Source organism: Limulus polyphemus, unplaced genomic scaffold (assembly GCF_000517525.1).
Source record: "Limulus polyphemus unplaced genomic scaffold, Limulus_polyphemus-2.1.2 Scaffold106, whole genome shotgun sequence".
NCBI lineage: Eukaryota > Metazoa > Arthropoda > Merostomata > Xiphosura > Limulidae > Limulus > Limulus polyphemus.
In genome coordinates, this window is record NW_013665716.1 from 771,264 (window position 1) to 784,620 (window position 13,357).

A 13,357-nucleotide genomic window follows, 5' to 3' on the forward strand; every position below is an offset into this window, starting at 1 on the left:
TAAACTAACTAACACGACTAATTACGTTAACGTACCGTTTACCGTACTGTATAGTATACGTAACCTTAAACCGTTTACGTAACGTTATACATTTGCTGTTATGTTAAACTTATACTAAAGTTTTTCTTCATCACTCATTCAACCCGTCTCCAGCCATTAATAATATCCATTCATTAGTACTGAGAAGCATTGTATACTAATACCCACAGTATATCAAAATATAAAACTCACACTTCATTTCCTTAAAAAAACTATAAGGTGGCTGACAAAGGAGAGGCGATGTTATTACAGTGCTATATGGTTTGGTATCATGCAATAAAGTTGCTCATTACTATAGAAACACGAGGAGGCACTCTGATCATTACTGCTTCAAGCTACAACAATATTTCAGGAGGTCGTTTTAAAACCACAAGAGGAGCAGTAAAACTGTCACCTGAATGAAGAAACCGTATTCATGCCTCATATTTTTCTCAACATTTTTCTCTTTAATAATTTACTTAATTGAAAATTTATGTATATTTGCCTACTTGTCTTTCTTTTACATACTTATCTATCAATAGATGTTGTTTTTTTTTAATATTTTTGTTCCTCTACAAATCTTTACTGCTAACTTCATTACCTCTACCAAGGACTCCATTTTTTCCCACTTTTATTAAAAAAGTCTTACTTGTACTGTCTTCTTCATCCTTTGGGATGGTCCAGGGTACTCATTCGAATAGATGTCCGTAAGGAACATGGAGTTGATGAGGGTGGACTTCCCCAATCCCGATTCCCCTACATATCAATATATGAACTGTTATTTTATTCAGTATAAAACAATTAATGTAAAAAAAGTGTAAATTACTTTAAAATCTGGATGTGATACGTTGACCAGAATGAGTAAAAATTTAATAAAACTACCTTAATGTTTCTTGCATGAACAATACTAAACCTAACTTACGAAAAATGATTTTGTTCATTAGAAAAAAAGAACGAGAAAGAAAATACAAAAGTAGAATTGTAGCCATACAGCAACCTGCAATTTTAGTGAAATTTTGTAAACTGTGCCCACACATACATGTAACCTACACTTTTTAACAAGATTTTGTACAACCATAACTATACACATCCGAATTTTGCCCCAAAAAATGCTGCGAAACTGTAACCATACACCTAACCTGCATTCTGTCACAAATACATGTTTGTTTGTTTGTAATTAAGCATAAAGCTACACAATGGGCTATCTGTGCTCTGCCCACCACGGGTATCGAAACCCGGATTCTAGGGTTGTAAGTCCCCAGACATCCCGCTGTGCCCCTGGGGGGGGGGGCACAATACATGTAACCTACACTTTTTATGGAGATTCTGTAATTTCGACTGTGTAGTTTCATCGTCACAACTACCTGTCTTACTGGTTGTATCAAGTCCACAAACAGCCGTCCCCCCACCTTCAACAGGCGCCCAAAATAGTTAATAAACAGTGATTAAGGGTCTCCATGTAATTTTGCCATTTTGCTTCAAGAGCCCAATGAGGTCTACTTGCGTCACTAAGACTTCTTCACCAATGATGATATTTCATTAAAATTAGCTTACTAACCGGACATCAAAACGATAATTGTTAGCCTGACGACAAACAGCAATCTACAGTTTCTCTACCAAATAATCTAACATGCGAGTTGAACGAGGTAGTTTTAGATGCAAGTTCCAAGAACCGCTGTCTTGTTTTACAAATATTTTCATGTTGAATCACCGATGATTTATAAATATGGTAATGGAATATTCAACCACGATGACACCTTAAGCATTACATGACCTAAACAACCAGGTCACAGACTCCCGAGGTCCAGGTACAGACATTCCTATTACAGAACTGCTGGTCAAAAGAAAGTATAACGCTCCAACAGTTGGGTGTGAGGAATGTTTTCAGAGACATACTGCGACTCAAACCTTTGACTCTGAGACCTACAGAGCAGTACGCTAACAACTAAGCCACGCCCGGTCAATATCGATATAAACTTTACTTTTCAAATATTTCAAAATGGGCTTTTTTGTGTGTTTCACAAGGCGAGGAAGGTCTAAACGCAGAAACTGAAGCGTCACCCGCCTCAAAAACTCCTGACAGAAACTGTCCACAGAATATTACCATTAAACTGCTCTTTCTGAATAAATTTAAACTTAAAAATCTCTTGGACATATTTGAGAAATACTACACGAAAACAGCATTTTTATAAATGAAAAAAAAAACTTCTGTCCGTACATAGTAGCTTTTTTTTTTACATCAAATACAAGTTTTAAAAAATGGGACGCACACGTCTTTTCTTGGTTAAATACAATAGATAACATGTTTGTTTTGACAGAGAGAGTGAGAGAGTGAGATTTCTTTCTTATTAAGAACAGAGCAACACGACAAGCTATTTGTGAAGTGCCAACCTCAAGAATCAAATCACGAATTTTAGAGTTATAAGCCCTCAAGCTTACAGGCAGGCAAAAAGTATATTCACTTGTAAATTATTATATACACAAAATATAAATAATTAAACCCGCGATGTATACATTTTTCTTTGAGAAAAGAAGAAGAAAAAAAAAGCTCAATTTATTGCAAGTGTATAGTCAGGATAATTACACGCACATTAATTCTTCACTTATTGCAGAACGTGAAGCATGAAATCATGCAAAAATGTCCAGAATAATGTAAAACAGACCCGAAGACAAAATAACACGTAAGAGTACATTTTTAACCACAAGACAGCTCAAGGTTTTATAATACTCCAAAATAATGGGATATAACGGAACTGCTTTAACAATGCTTTAAAATACGTGGAGGACATGATATACCCAGAAGTTACTACAACAGTGGTTTCCAAACTGTGTGTTACGACAAGTTGCTGGGGTGTCGCCAGAGTTTCAACAAACGAAGAATAATTAACACACACACACACACAAAATGCATGTGGCAGCAGGGGTGTCGCGCAAATCAATCTAAGTGGGTTGGATTGTCGTCAGTGGAAAAGGTTTGGGGACCACTTTTATGCAACATTACTAAACAGAGGGGCACAGTAAAGAGTTGTTTAACACTGCGGTAGAATACTTAAAGACAACGTGAATAGGATTTAGATGAATCTCCAAAATGTGAACATACTATTTTTAGTTTTCGACAGGCTTTAGCAAGTCTCTTTGCAAATTAATTAAACAAATTGGTAAGACCACACCACAGATATGTCATTCAAGGTACTGCTGAATAACAGTTTTACTTGCTGGTAAGTTCTGTCAAAACTTCTTAATATGCGTGTGTGTGTGTGTGTGTGTGTCACACAAGAACTTTCTGTACGTGCGTTCGCGTGCGATAGCGACATCATACCACAGAGAAAATGAGAAGCAACATCTACTCGCATTTCCCACAACACGCAACCATTTCTACCGCACACTGATATTGCACCGTCTTCTTAATTGTTTGGAGCGTCACCTATAATAATGACAAGCGTGACGTGACGTAATAGATGTTCTGGAGGTAGCCAATCTGTCAAGATAACCACGACTAAGTTTGGAGCTTTGGAATTCAGTACCTTTATTCGGTAACTTTTGATTCGGCAAAATATTTTTCTTACACGTTAGAAATGAAATTTTATAATATTCTAAAAACATATGTTACACGGTCATCGAATTAATATATAATTAATCATACGGCTTTCAGGCTTAACATCGATTACCGCAGTTCTGGACTTTAATAAACTATATCATTTTCTGAGATTAATTCGTGTTGTATTTTCTTGTAAAGGCGACGGTCTGATAGTTTCCCTACGAAAACAAACACACTGCTGTGAAGAACTCTTTGTTTGTCTGTTGTTGTTGTTAAGCGCAAAGCTACACAATAGGTTATCTATTCTGTAGCCAGCACGAGTATTGAAATTCAGTTTTTAGAGGTGTCAGCCTTACTGTTGAGCCAGTGAAGAGCTTGAAGAACTGAACCATCGACATGGAACATTTATACCATAAGTACTTATATCATACCATTATTCAGATAATTTAGATCACGGATAAAGTACATTATGGAATAAAAAACAACAACAAAGCACGATAGTTCATTCATACCACCCACACCTATATAATATTACTAAGAAAAGTTACATTTAATATTAGAATTATTAATTCTGATACCTCGAGATCAAGCGCTTAACTTTTATCATGCTGCGTGACATGAACTATTAGTTAGTCCCGCAGTCGAATGTTAGATTAACTGTCAAGTAAATCCAAACATTTCATTATTTATAAATATATATATATATATCGTTCTTCAGATAGCCTCCCCGAATACAGAAATGACTTTAATCAAAGTTTATGTGGCACAATTAATACAGTAACAAACTCATATTACGTCAAAGGCTGTAAAACATAGCTTGATTTAATGAAACTTGGAAATGGATACCATATGTTCTTGAGGGACAACTGTTTCCACGAAACCCTACACGAATATTTTCTCGGACTATGTTAAACTAAAAAAATAAATACACACAAACAAGCACCATCTGCAGCGTTATAAATGTATTACAGATTTACCATCCATTAAAAAGTACAAAATAATTTTAGCTGTGGCTAAATTTACTCACTGGGAGTAACAATAACCAAAACTAAATAAAGTTTCTGAAGTAGGTTATTGCTCTACAATACAGTTACTGAAGTAGTCTCTTACCATATAATACAGTTTATGAAGTAATATCTTATCCTGAAGTACTTTTATTATTTATTAGTTTTGAAAGTCTCTTTCCATCTTACAGATCCTGAAATAGTTTTAGCATCTAATAGTTTCTGATATAGTCTCTTACCGTCCAATACAGTTTCTGAAATAGTCCAATACCACCTATTACGGTTTCTGAAGTAGCCTCTTTCAATTTAATAGTTTCTGAAGTAATCTCTTACCATTATGTAATAACTCCTACCAGAAAAGCTACTAAAATCCTACAATATTAATCTTAATTAATAATAAGTAGCCTTAATTATGAGTAACATGCAAACTACAAAAAAATTCTATGGCCACTCTGCCCTGGGTCATTCATTAGTTCGGTATCCTCGCTGCAAGCGATGTTTTCGGTTCTTAACCGAAGAATACCTGACAAGGATGGGCCTGCTTAGCGAAATTACCAAGCACCGAAGCAGAACAGACACCTGTAAAGCGTCAAGTACCATGCCTATCATATTTGGATAATGTGGTTATTACTATTTAAGACATTTCATATATTCAGCTAATACCATAAATAACTAATATATATATATATATATATATTTTGCACAATCTAATCTGTAAACGACTAAGTTACAGAAACACATACAAACTTACATTTTATTTATTATGTGACAAGTTGCAGCTAGAAGTTCAGAGAACAATAGTTCAGTTGAATGAATGACCACCAGTATATCTAGTTCTAACCGTTTCAATCCACCATACCGTTTGAGGAGGACCATGCTAAAGAAAATCTGACCAGTGACCAGACTTGAAATGGAGAGCTTATAAGTGAAACAAACCAAAAGCGACCAATTTTTAAACGTGGAAGGATAACTTAAAAGAAACGTTAGCACAGAATCTAAGGAACAAGATATTAGATATATACTTATAAATCTCTATGGTGTGACAAATGCTTGGATTTGTGATGTAGTGTGTAAGGTCAGGATAAAGAAAGTTATTTACATCCTATGGCGAATGTGTTAATCACGTGATGTATACAGGGACAACGGCCACATCGTGGAAGGCGATTGATCCAGCATAACTTTTAGTGGAGTTGAATAAAATGATAAATGTGAAAGGTTAAACAGTTAGGTTTGTATTGGCGTATATACATCTAGGATGAAGTTATTTATATGGATTTTATACCAAGTCAACGCTCAAACCATAGAAAAACTATTGACTTCGCATAACTTATGTACATTTGAATAAAATAAATTTTAAACGTACAATGCTTAGATTTGCATTAGATTATGTAACTCTTAGGGCTTATGAGTGAAAGCAAAGAAAAATGTTATATGTCAACCACACTACATCTGCCATATCCAATGCCGATGATGCCTTCTGCCTAATACCAGGACTCACGAGATCGGCTGGGATACAACAGACACAGTAGTGATCTAAGTGCCATTTATATCATCAACTTACACGAACAACGTATGTTACGACGTTCACTAGATTAAGTAAAATAATTATTATCAAGTTTGAGTCATTTATTAGTCAGATTTTTAATAACACAATAATATTTATTTACTTCAACACCAATTATTTATTCATCATTTTGATTTGAATTAAATTTAATATCATTCAGAAGAACTAGCGAACCAGGAAGCTAGCTTTCTTAAAACAAAGATAAATAAAGTTATGCATAATCTGTAACTATTATATTAATTCATAAAATTAATTTTCACAACATCTATATTAAAGATTGTATTTAATGGGGGAAATTGTCCACTTTATACGTTTCGGTTAAAACAAATTGTGCTGAACACAAAATTGAGAAAAAAATAACGTATGCAACCTGTTTCAATCCACTATAGTATATGTGTGTTAACAGCCTTGTTAAAGCAAGTTTGACCAAGGGCCAGTCTTGAAAGTGAGGTATTTCGAAAAGAACAAACCAGAGGTGACCAGTTCTTAAACGCGGAAATATTATTTAACATATTTTAGCACGGAACTTGGGGAGAGCCGGATATAATAAATATACTTTTAAACGTCTTTTGCATGATAAACGCTTAGACTCGTGTTAGAGTATCTACAACACTTTCTGAAAATCTTGCAATATTATTGGGATTATGGCCGAAAATATCGTTAACAGCGAGAGTACGAAACTATTGAAATAAGTTATTCTAATCATTATAAATAAGAATGTAAGAAAAGTATATCTAATTAGTTATAGTCATTACCGATACCAGGTTGAACTTGAGTTTCGCTCTATGTAGGTGGCTTGCTTTGATCGGAAGTTACTATTGATAACATCTACTAGTCTCTGACAGTCTTTTAACATATAATACAGTTTATGAAATAGTCTCTTACCAGCTAAGTGTTTGACTGTCACTCTTATAACGCACACGGATATATTGTGGTATCGAAAGGATTCGAACCCGGCTGGCGAGCTCCGTAAACCAGAGCCCCTACTACAAGGCCAACCAGCGCCCTTAACTATTATTAAATCAAAAAATACAGGAAAAACAAAACAGACGCATATTAGAAATGTCGTTAAAATAGTTTTACACCCCTTCTAAAAATTAGTTTTAAGTTTTTTTCCGAGATGTATTTAGAACATATGATTGTAATACATTTTTTTTTCGTTGTAAAACATGTGTCTACTTGGTGATCCGCACTTTCTTTACATATGTTAGTCTTAAGAGATCTATAAAAAAAATTAAGTTTAAATACGACATTATTGGGAATTCCTTTATCGTACACAACGAGCCTCAAAGTTATTTTTTCTATTAAGTTGTCATGAATAAAATAAATAGCTGCATTTTCTTTTTCTCTTCGTATTACAACTGTGACTTGTTACAAGACTCAACTTAATCATTTCAACAAGAAGTATTGCTTTAATTCTAATTTCCTGCAAGAAGTTTAACAACAACAGTGACGTCATGTAAATTGGCTTGGTGCCAACATCCCCTCCTGCAGGGTGAGTGCCTGCTATTGCCCTCTGAGAACCATTCTCCACGGAGCTAGAAATAAGGAATTCATAGCACATACATAATCTTGACGAACACCAGGTGGCTGTGGTAGACTTTACATTTACTGTGACTGCAATATGTACTCGTTTAAGCTGTGGGTTGTGGTGAGAGCACTAAACTGTGGGTTATACTAATACCACACATATAAGCTGTGGTGAGAGCACTAAACTGTGGGTTATACTAATACCACACATATAAGCTGTGGTGAGAGCACTAAACTGTGAGTTATACTAATACCACACGTATAAGCTGTGGTGTAACCCAAAGTTTGATGAATACCATAAACCTAAGCTTAAAATGATTTAGCATCCCGGTTTCTAGAATGATGTCCCGGTGTCCCGATAGATCCTTTTTTGACGCCATAATGTCCCAGTTTTCATTTTTATTGGTAATCTTTGTTGTTTTTAAACTTGCATTCAGTATTTTGATCATCTAACAATCGAGAAGCAAGAGATACGATTTTTTTAACTAAAAAATGAAATTACTACACAGTTTAGAATGACTCGTATAGCTTTTGCTGCTTCCTCTGAAGTTGGCTGCAAAAGGCAGGCTGCAGCAGACGACATACTGTTGAATACGTCACTAAGCACGTGATTTTGCACCTGCCAAAACAAGAAAGAATTGATTGCAAATTGAAGGCGCAGTTCACAGCGGATGTTCGACTTTCAAGTCCTGAAGTAATTATGTAAAGTAACGCAAGGGGGAACATGAATGGCAGTTATTCAGAATTATACGACAAATTCCTGGCCAACAAGAAGTTGTTTGACATATTTCACTCGTTAGTAAGGTACCAGTAACAACAAAAACGTTAGAAAAATATCCTTTTCACTCGATGATACCTATTACTTGCATAATTTAAAACGGGGGGGGTAGTTTTAAGAAATGAAAATCGGACCGCGTGTCCTGGTTTTAAGGTTTGAATATCTGGTCAAACTACCTAAGCTGCGGGTTGTCGTGAGAGCATCGAACGCCGTGTTATACTAAAAAGACATGCTAATCAGAACTATATTGATCATCTAAGAGAGAATTGTGAAATGAATCAGTCACAAAAATGGTAAAATATCTCTATATACCGATGTATTATTTTAAGTTCTGACCAATCCTTCCACATTTAAAACATAAATGTTGATACTGAAGATAGGAGTTATTGTCGCCAAATAACGTGGCTAAATAAATGACAAGTCTTGTGATTAATATCATATAAAATCAATTAATTTCAATATCAAGGCGTTTTATCACCATGGTTTATTTTCCTTTGGCCTTACTAAATTTGGTAAACATAAATCAAAATTTATAATAACTAAGGTCATCATTCAATCATTGTTTTCATGAAATCACAACATATCCAAACCTGTAAGTAAAGTGATTCCAACTCTAATGTTAGTTTGTTCTTACTACTTTAATGTTTCATTTTAAACCGACACTTCGCTCATCCAAAGGCAGTAATAGTCTAAACATAATACACGGACAACAATGGATCCTATGGTCCTTCAAGGTTGTCTCTGAAAAGCCACTCTTGAGAAAAAAGTAACAACTTAAACCTACCCTTTATGTTTCTGGCAATCATCGACTCCCTTTTGAAACTCTTGTAAAGTGCTGGCTTCCACTACTGCCGATGGCAACTAATTCCATAAACCAATCTTTTCTTTTTGGAAAAACAAAATGTGATGATGGCGAAATTTGTAGCGGGCAGCTCTTGCCTTGTTTCTTGAGTGAGACGACGTTTCGGTCTTTTTAGTGAAGAAAGCCTGGAGCATAAAGACCGAAACGTCATTCCACCTGCACGAACAATTCATGACTAATTTCAACTCTACAACGTCTACGCTGTCATTAATACCAATGTAACAAATTGACGTTTTATACCAAACCTAAAAAAGTTAAGTAGCGACTTTGTATACAGTTTTGATGTAAATATTCAAATAAAATGATATACTCAACTAAATCAGCACAAAATGGATTTATCAAAAATATTTTCCACACCTCGTATTCCTTATACTTCACTCACTAATAATTATAATCAACCGTAACTGCTACACACTAGCGCCCCCACAGGAAACGTTGTCACTCGTGAGAGACGAAGGCAGAAAAGAACATTTCTCAACCAAGAACTGATAATACAGTACGGAAACCATCTAAGACTTGAGACGAAAAACAATATTGGAAATTCTTAAGCTTACAATTCCACTCTTCTTCCTTAACTATGTTAACAAAAAACGCTCTTCCCACTTTATACCAATGAAAATATCATCTTCTCTCCAATTAACAGTGTTAATACCCCCACACACACAAACAGGGGGAATACATATACTCCATAGTAATTTCTCGGAAGGGTAAAGGAGGTTGGAAACACGCCAGGAAGTTGTACACGCTTTTTAAATTTCATGTGGAAACCTTGATCTTTAACTCGAGCACCTGTCCAATAATTATGGAAACCTTGATCTTTAACTCAAACACCTCTCCAATAATTACTTTGTTATTACCATGCTAATTTATTGTCCTTAGGATAATCTATGGCGATGTTACTCTGTAATTTACCTCGCCTAACATTGCTTATAACATTTATGAAATCTTGAATTAGACATTTTTGAAAATTGAACTTCTTGTACAAAACCTATGTGTCGAAGACTAACTCGTTAATAAATCCTAGCTGTATGAAACAATCGACCAAGTCGGGATGTCAACCGCCAGTTCCAAGCACAGCTACAGATGGCCGCCAGTTGATCAATAGCAGATAAAGTAGAACAAAAACTGACAAAAACAATTTGATAACAAGACAAGAGAGTCGATCGAAAAGAGCAGGTACAGTTGAGTAATAACTGACCCAAACCAGCTAGATAATCAGAATAAAGAGTGGTCCAAAAACGACCAATAACAGTCGAAAACCAGCTTTATGTTAAAAAAAAGGGAGTCGACCCAAAATGGATCAATAGTAGGCAGCCAACAAACAACTATTGTAAAACTAGCTCAAAGTCAGCCAACAACCAATTATTGTTTGTTTTTTTAGCACAGTTACACAATAGGTTATCTGTGCTCTGTCCACCACGGGGAATCGAACCCTGGATTTTGGTGTTGTAAGTCTTTAAATTACGGTTGGTCGTGCTCCGGAACCGAAGCAGAGCTGGGAATGTTGGAGTCGAAGTCCAGCTCACCAGAGAGTTCTAGAGCCGGGGTTGAGAATTCTGAGCAATTCCACTTTTTCCTAACCCCCCCCCCACACACACATGTACATTTTGATATATTTTTGTTATAAGTTGAATTAACAAAATAAATAACTTGAAAAGAATAATATACTTTTGTGTACTTAACCTTAGTTAGGAGAAAAGCGGTATTTCATTCTTCAATATTTATACTCTTATTGTTTCCTGTTTAGATCATTCATTACTTAAAAACCTGTTCATATATTACCGTTAAATGTTGATTTTATAGAAAAGGGTTGCTGAAACCAGTGTAAAAATATATATAAAACTATAAGATCGGATTTTACATTCTTCACCCCTTTTATCAAAAATCAATTTCACCCTATAGACTGTTTTAATTCTAAACAAGAGCATTTAGACATTGAATACCCTCGCCCTACCTCTCCTTATCGAGATTGCATGCGTTTATATTGGATAACGTAAAATTTCACCTTCGAAAACTCAGAAAATCCTTCTCAGATCCAGAATCATCAACGATCCTGATCATTTTTTGTAGTGATGAAGAAGAGTCTCAACCTTAATATGCCCATGAAATATGGTACAAATTCGGTCACACTTTACAGAGCTATTAACCGAAAACCGCGAAAATGTCCTATCTCCCTATTATAAAAAAAAATGCTTCAAAGTGATCCAGACCATATTTGGGGAGGACTGTCCCATACTGAATTCGCATCTTGTATAAAATTATCGTGTACATCGGTCTATCAGTTTTCGAGATACACGCGGACCCGAGTACAAATACTCTCAAACCATAAATAGTACTAACTTAGTTAGCCATTGAGTTCTGTTATTCTGGAGCTGTGATCAACTAAAGACAACCGGAGCCAGCAAACCCTGAGCATTGTCAACTCTACCGTAAACATACCGCTGACCCACCGAGTTCACTAAGCTCAGAGGTCAACTACTGGGCAAGTACGGTAATACGAATGACCGAAATACAGCTAGTTGAGCAACATAAATATTTAATATTTTGTATTAGTGGAAAAAAACCTGGGTTTTCAATGCTAGGCCTCGCACGAACGTATTACTAATTCACTCTTGTTACTTGTATTTATTATCAAAATGATTTGCAATTTTTACATGTCGTTGCCAGAACTTCTGGTGTTTAGTTATACGAACTCTGAAGAAGTGGCATCACGTGTAATTTAAGAAATAGCTTTGTCCAACATACGACAAATAGTAAAGTACAAATTGATAGGTCTAAACACGAGTTCACTGTACGTGTTGTCACTATCTATAAGTTTGTATTAATTTAAATTAAAGTTACATACTTTAATTCCATGCAATGGTGAACTTTAAAGAAAAATCAATGTTTATAACAGTAAAATGACAGATCTTTACTCCATATTAGACTGACTGACTGACACACCCACTTCAGGGAGGGTGTCTTTTAAGGATGACAACGTGACGAAGCTACTTTAATATACTACGCATGCACTGCAAAAGATTGCGTGACGAGGTTGAAAAGCAGGAGGCGAAATTTTTCCACATTAAAAAATTATAACGTTTAATTACGTAAAATATTCATTATGCACTGGCTTTACGCGGTTATTCTTAAGAGTAAATGCTCATAATATAAACTAGCTCTAGACAATTCGTAGCTACGAGCGTACAATTCTGTTAGACATCTCACCATTGAGTTCGTGAACGAAAGTGTTTGGCGTATTTTCGCGGCCAGCTGACCAGAGTAGAACCACAAGTGTTTTCTTCTACAAAGGGGAAGCCTAAATTTACAAACGGCACTTTGCCAAGCATGTGTTCAAGTGTTCTTGCACTTTGTTAATGAAGAACAATGTTGTGTTTTTTACTTTGTATACACTATGAAAGGGTTAAATGAAAATAATCAGTGTTAAAAGTAAAATTAGAATTAGCACAAAACACATTTTATTTAAAGTTAAAGTGAAAACTGGTCGAAAAAAATAGTCATGGAAAATACTAATACTTTAAATAGTGTTATCCTAATTTCAAGCAGACATGGAAAAAAAGGCCAGTACGATATTACATAGAATCTTTAATAATTGTAGGTATAACTAAAGAACGGTGTGTTTGTATTGTATTGACATTTTAATCTTAACATCAAACAATCATGAAATAGGATTGTAAAGATGACAAGCGTTCGGTTGATTTGCATGTGCTCCCCGTATAGTGCTAGGAATATACAACAAAGATCAAAACATTGAAAAAGAACAACAAGGAACCTTACCTACAAAGAATGCGTTAATCTGAACATTGACAGAAACTTGTTGGAGCTCTTAATAAAGAAGAATTAGAATAAAAAAGCAGGATTATGTGTCAGACACTAAGGCTCGCTGATTTTGACCATTTTTACAATTAAACGTCTGTTTATAGGCATAATGTCAATAAAACTTCAATGAAATCAATTTCATTGTTTCGCATCATAAACATCATAAGTTTCTATTCTGTTTATTCGGATATATGTGCCCATTATAAAGGATCAAATATGCCTATCTCAGTAGGTTATTTTAATA

The 13,357-nt window shown here is 35.1% G+C and overlaps 1 protein-coding gene across 1 annotated transcript in view; it reads right to left on the bottom strand.

The window, feature by feature from the left end:
• LOC106470559 (septin-7-like) overlaps positions 1–13,357 on the bottom strand; it is a 46,777-nt gene that overhangs the window by 22,032 nt on the left and 11,388 nt on the right. The window contains exon 3 of the mRNA XM_013931125.2: positions 668–774. Coding sequence (XP_013786579.1) covers positions 668–774 — 107 coding nt within the window. The remainder of the gene's footprint in view (positions 1–667; positions 775–13,357) is intronic.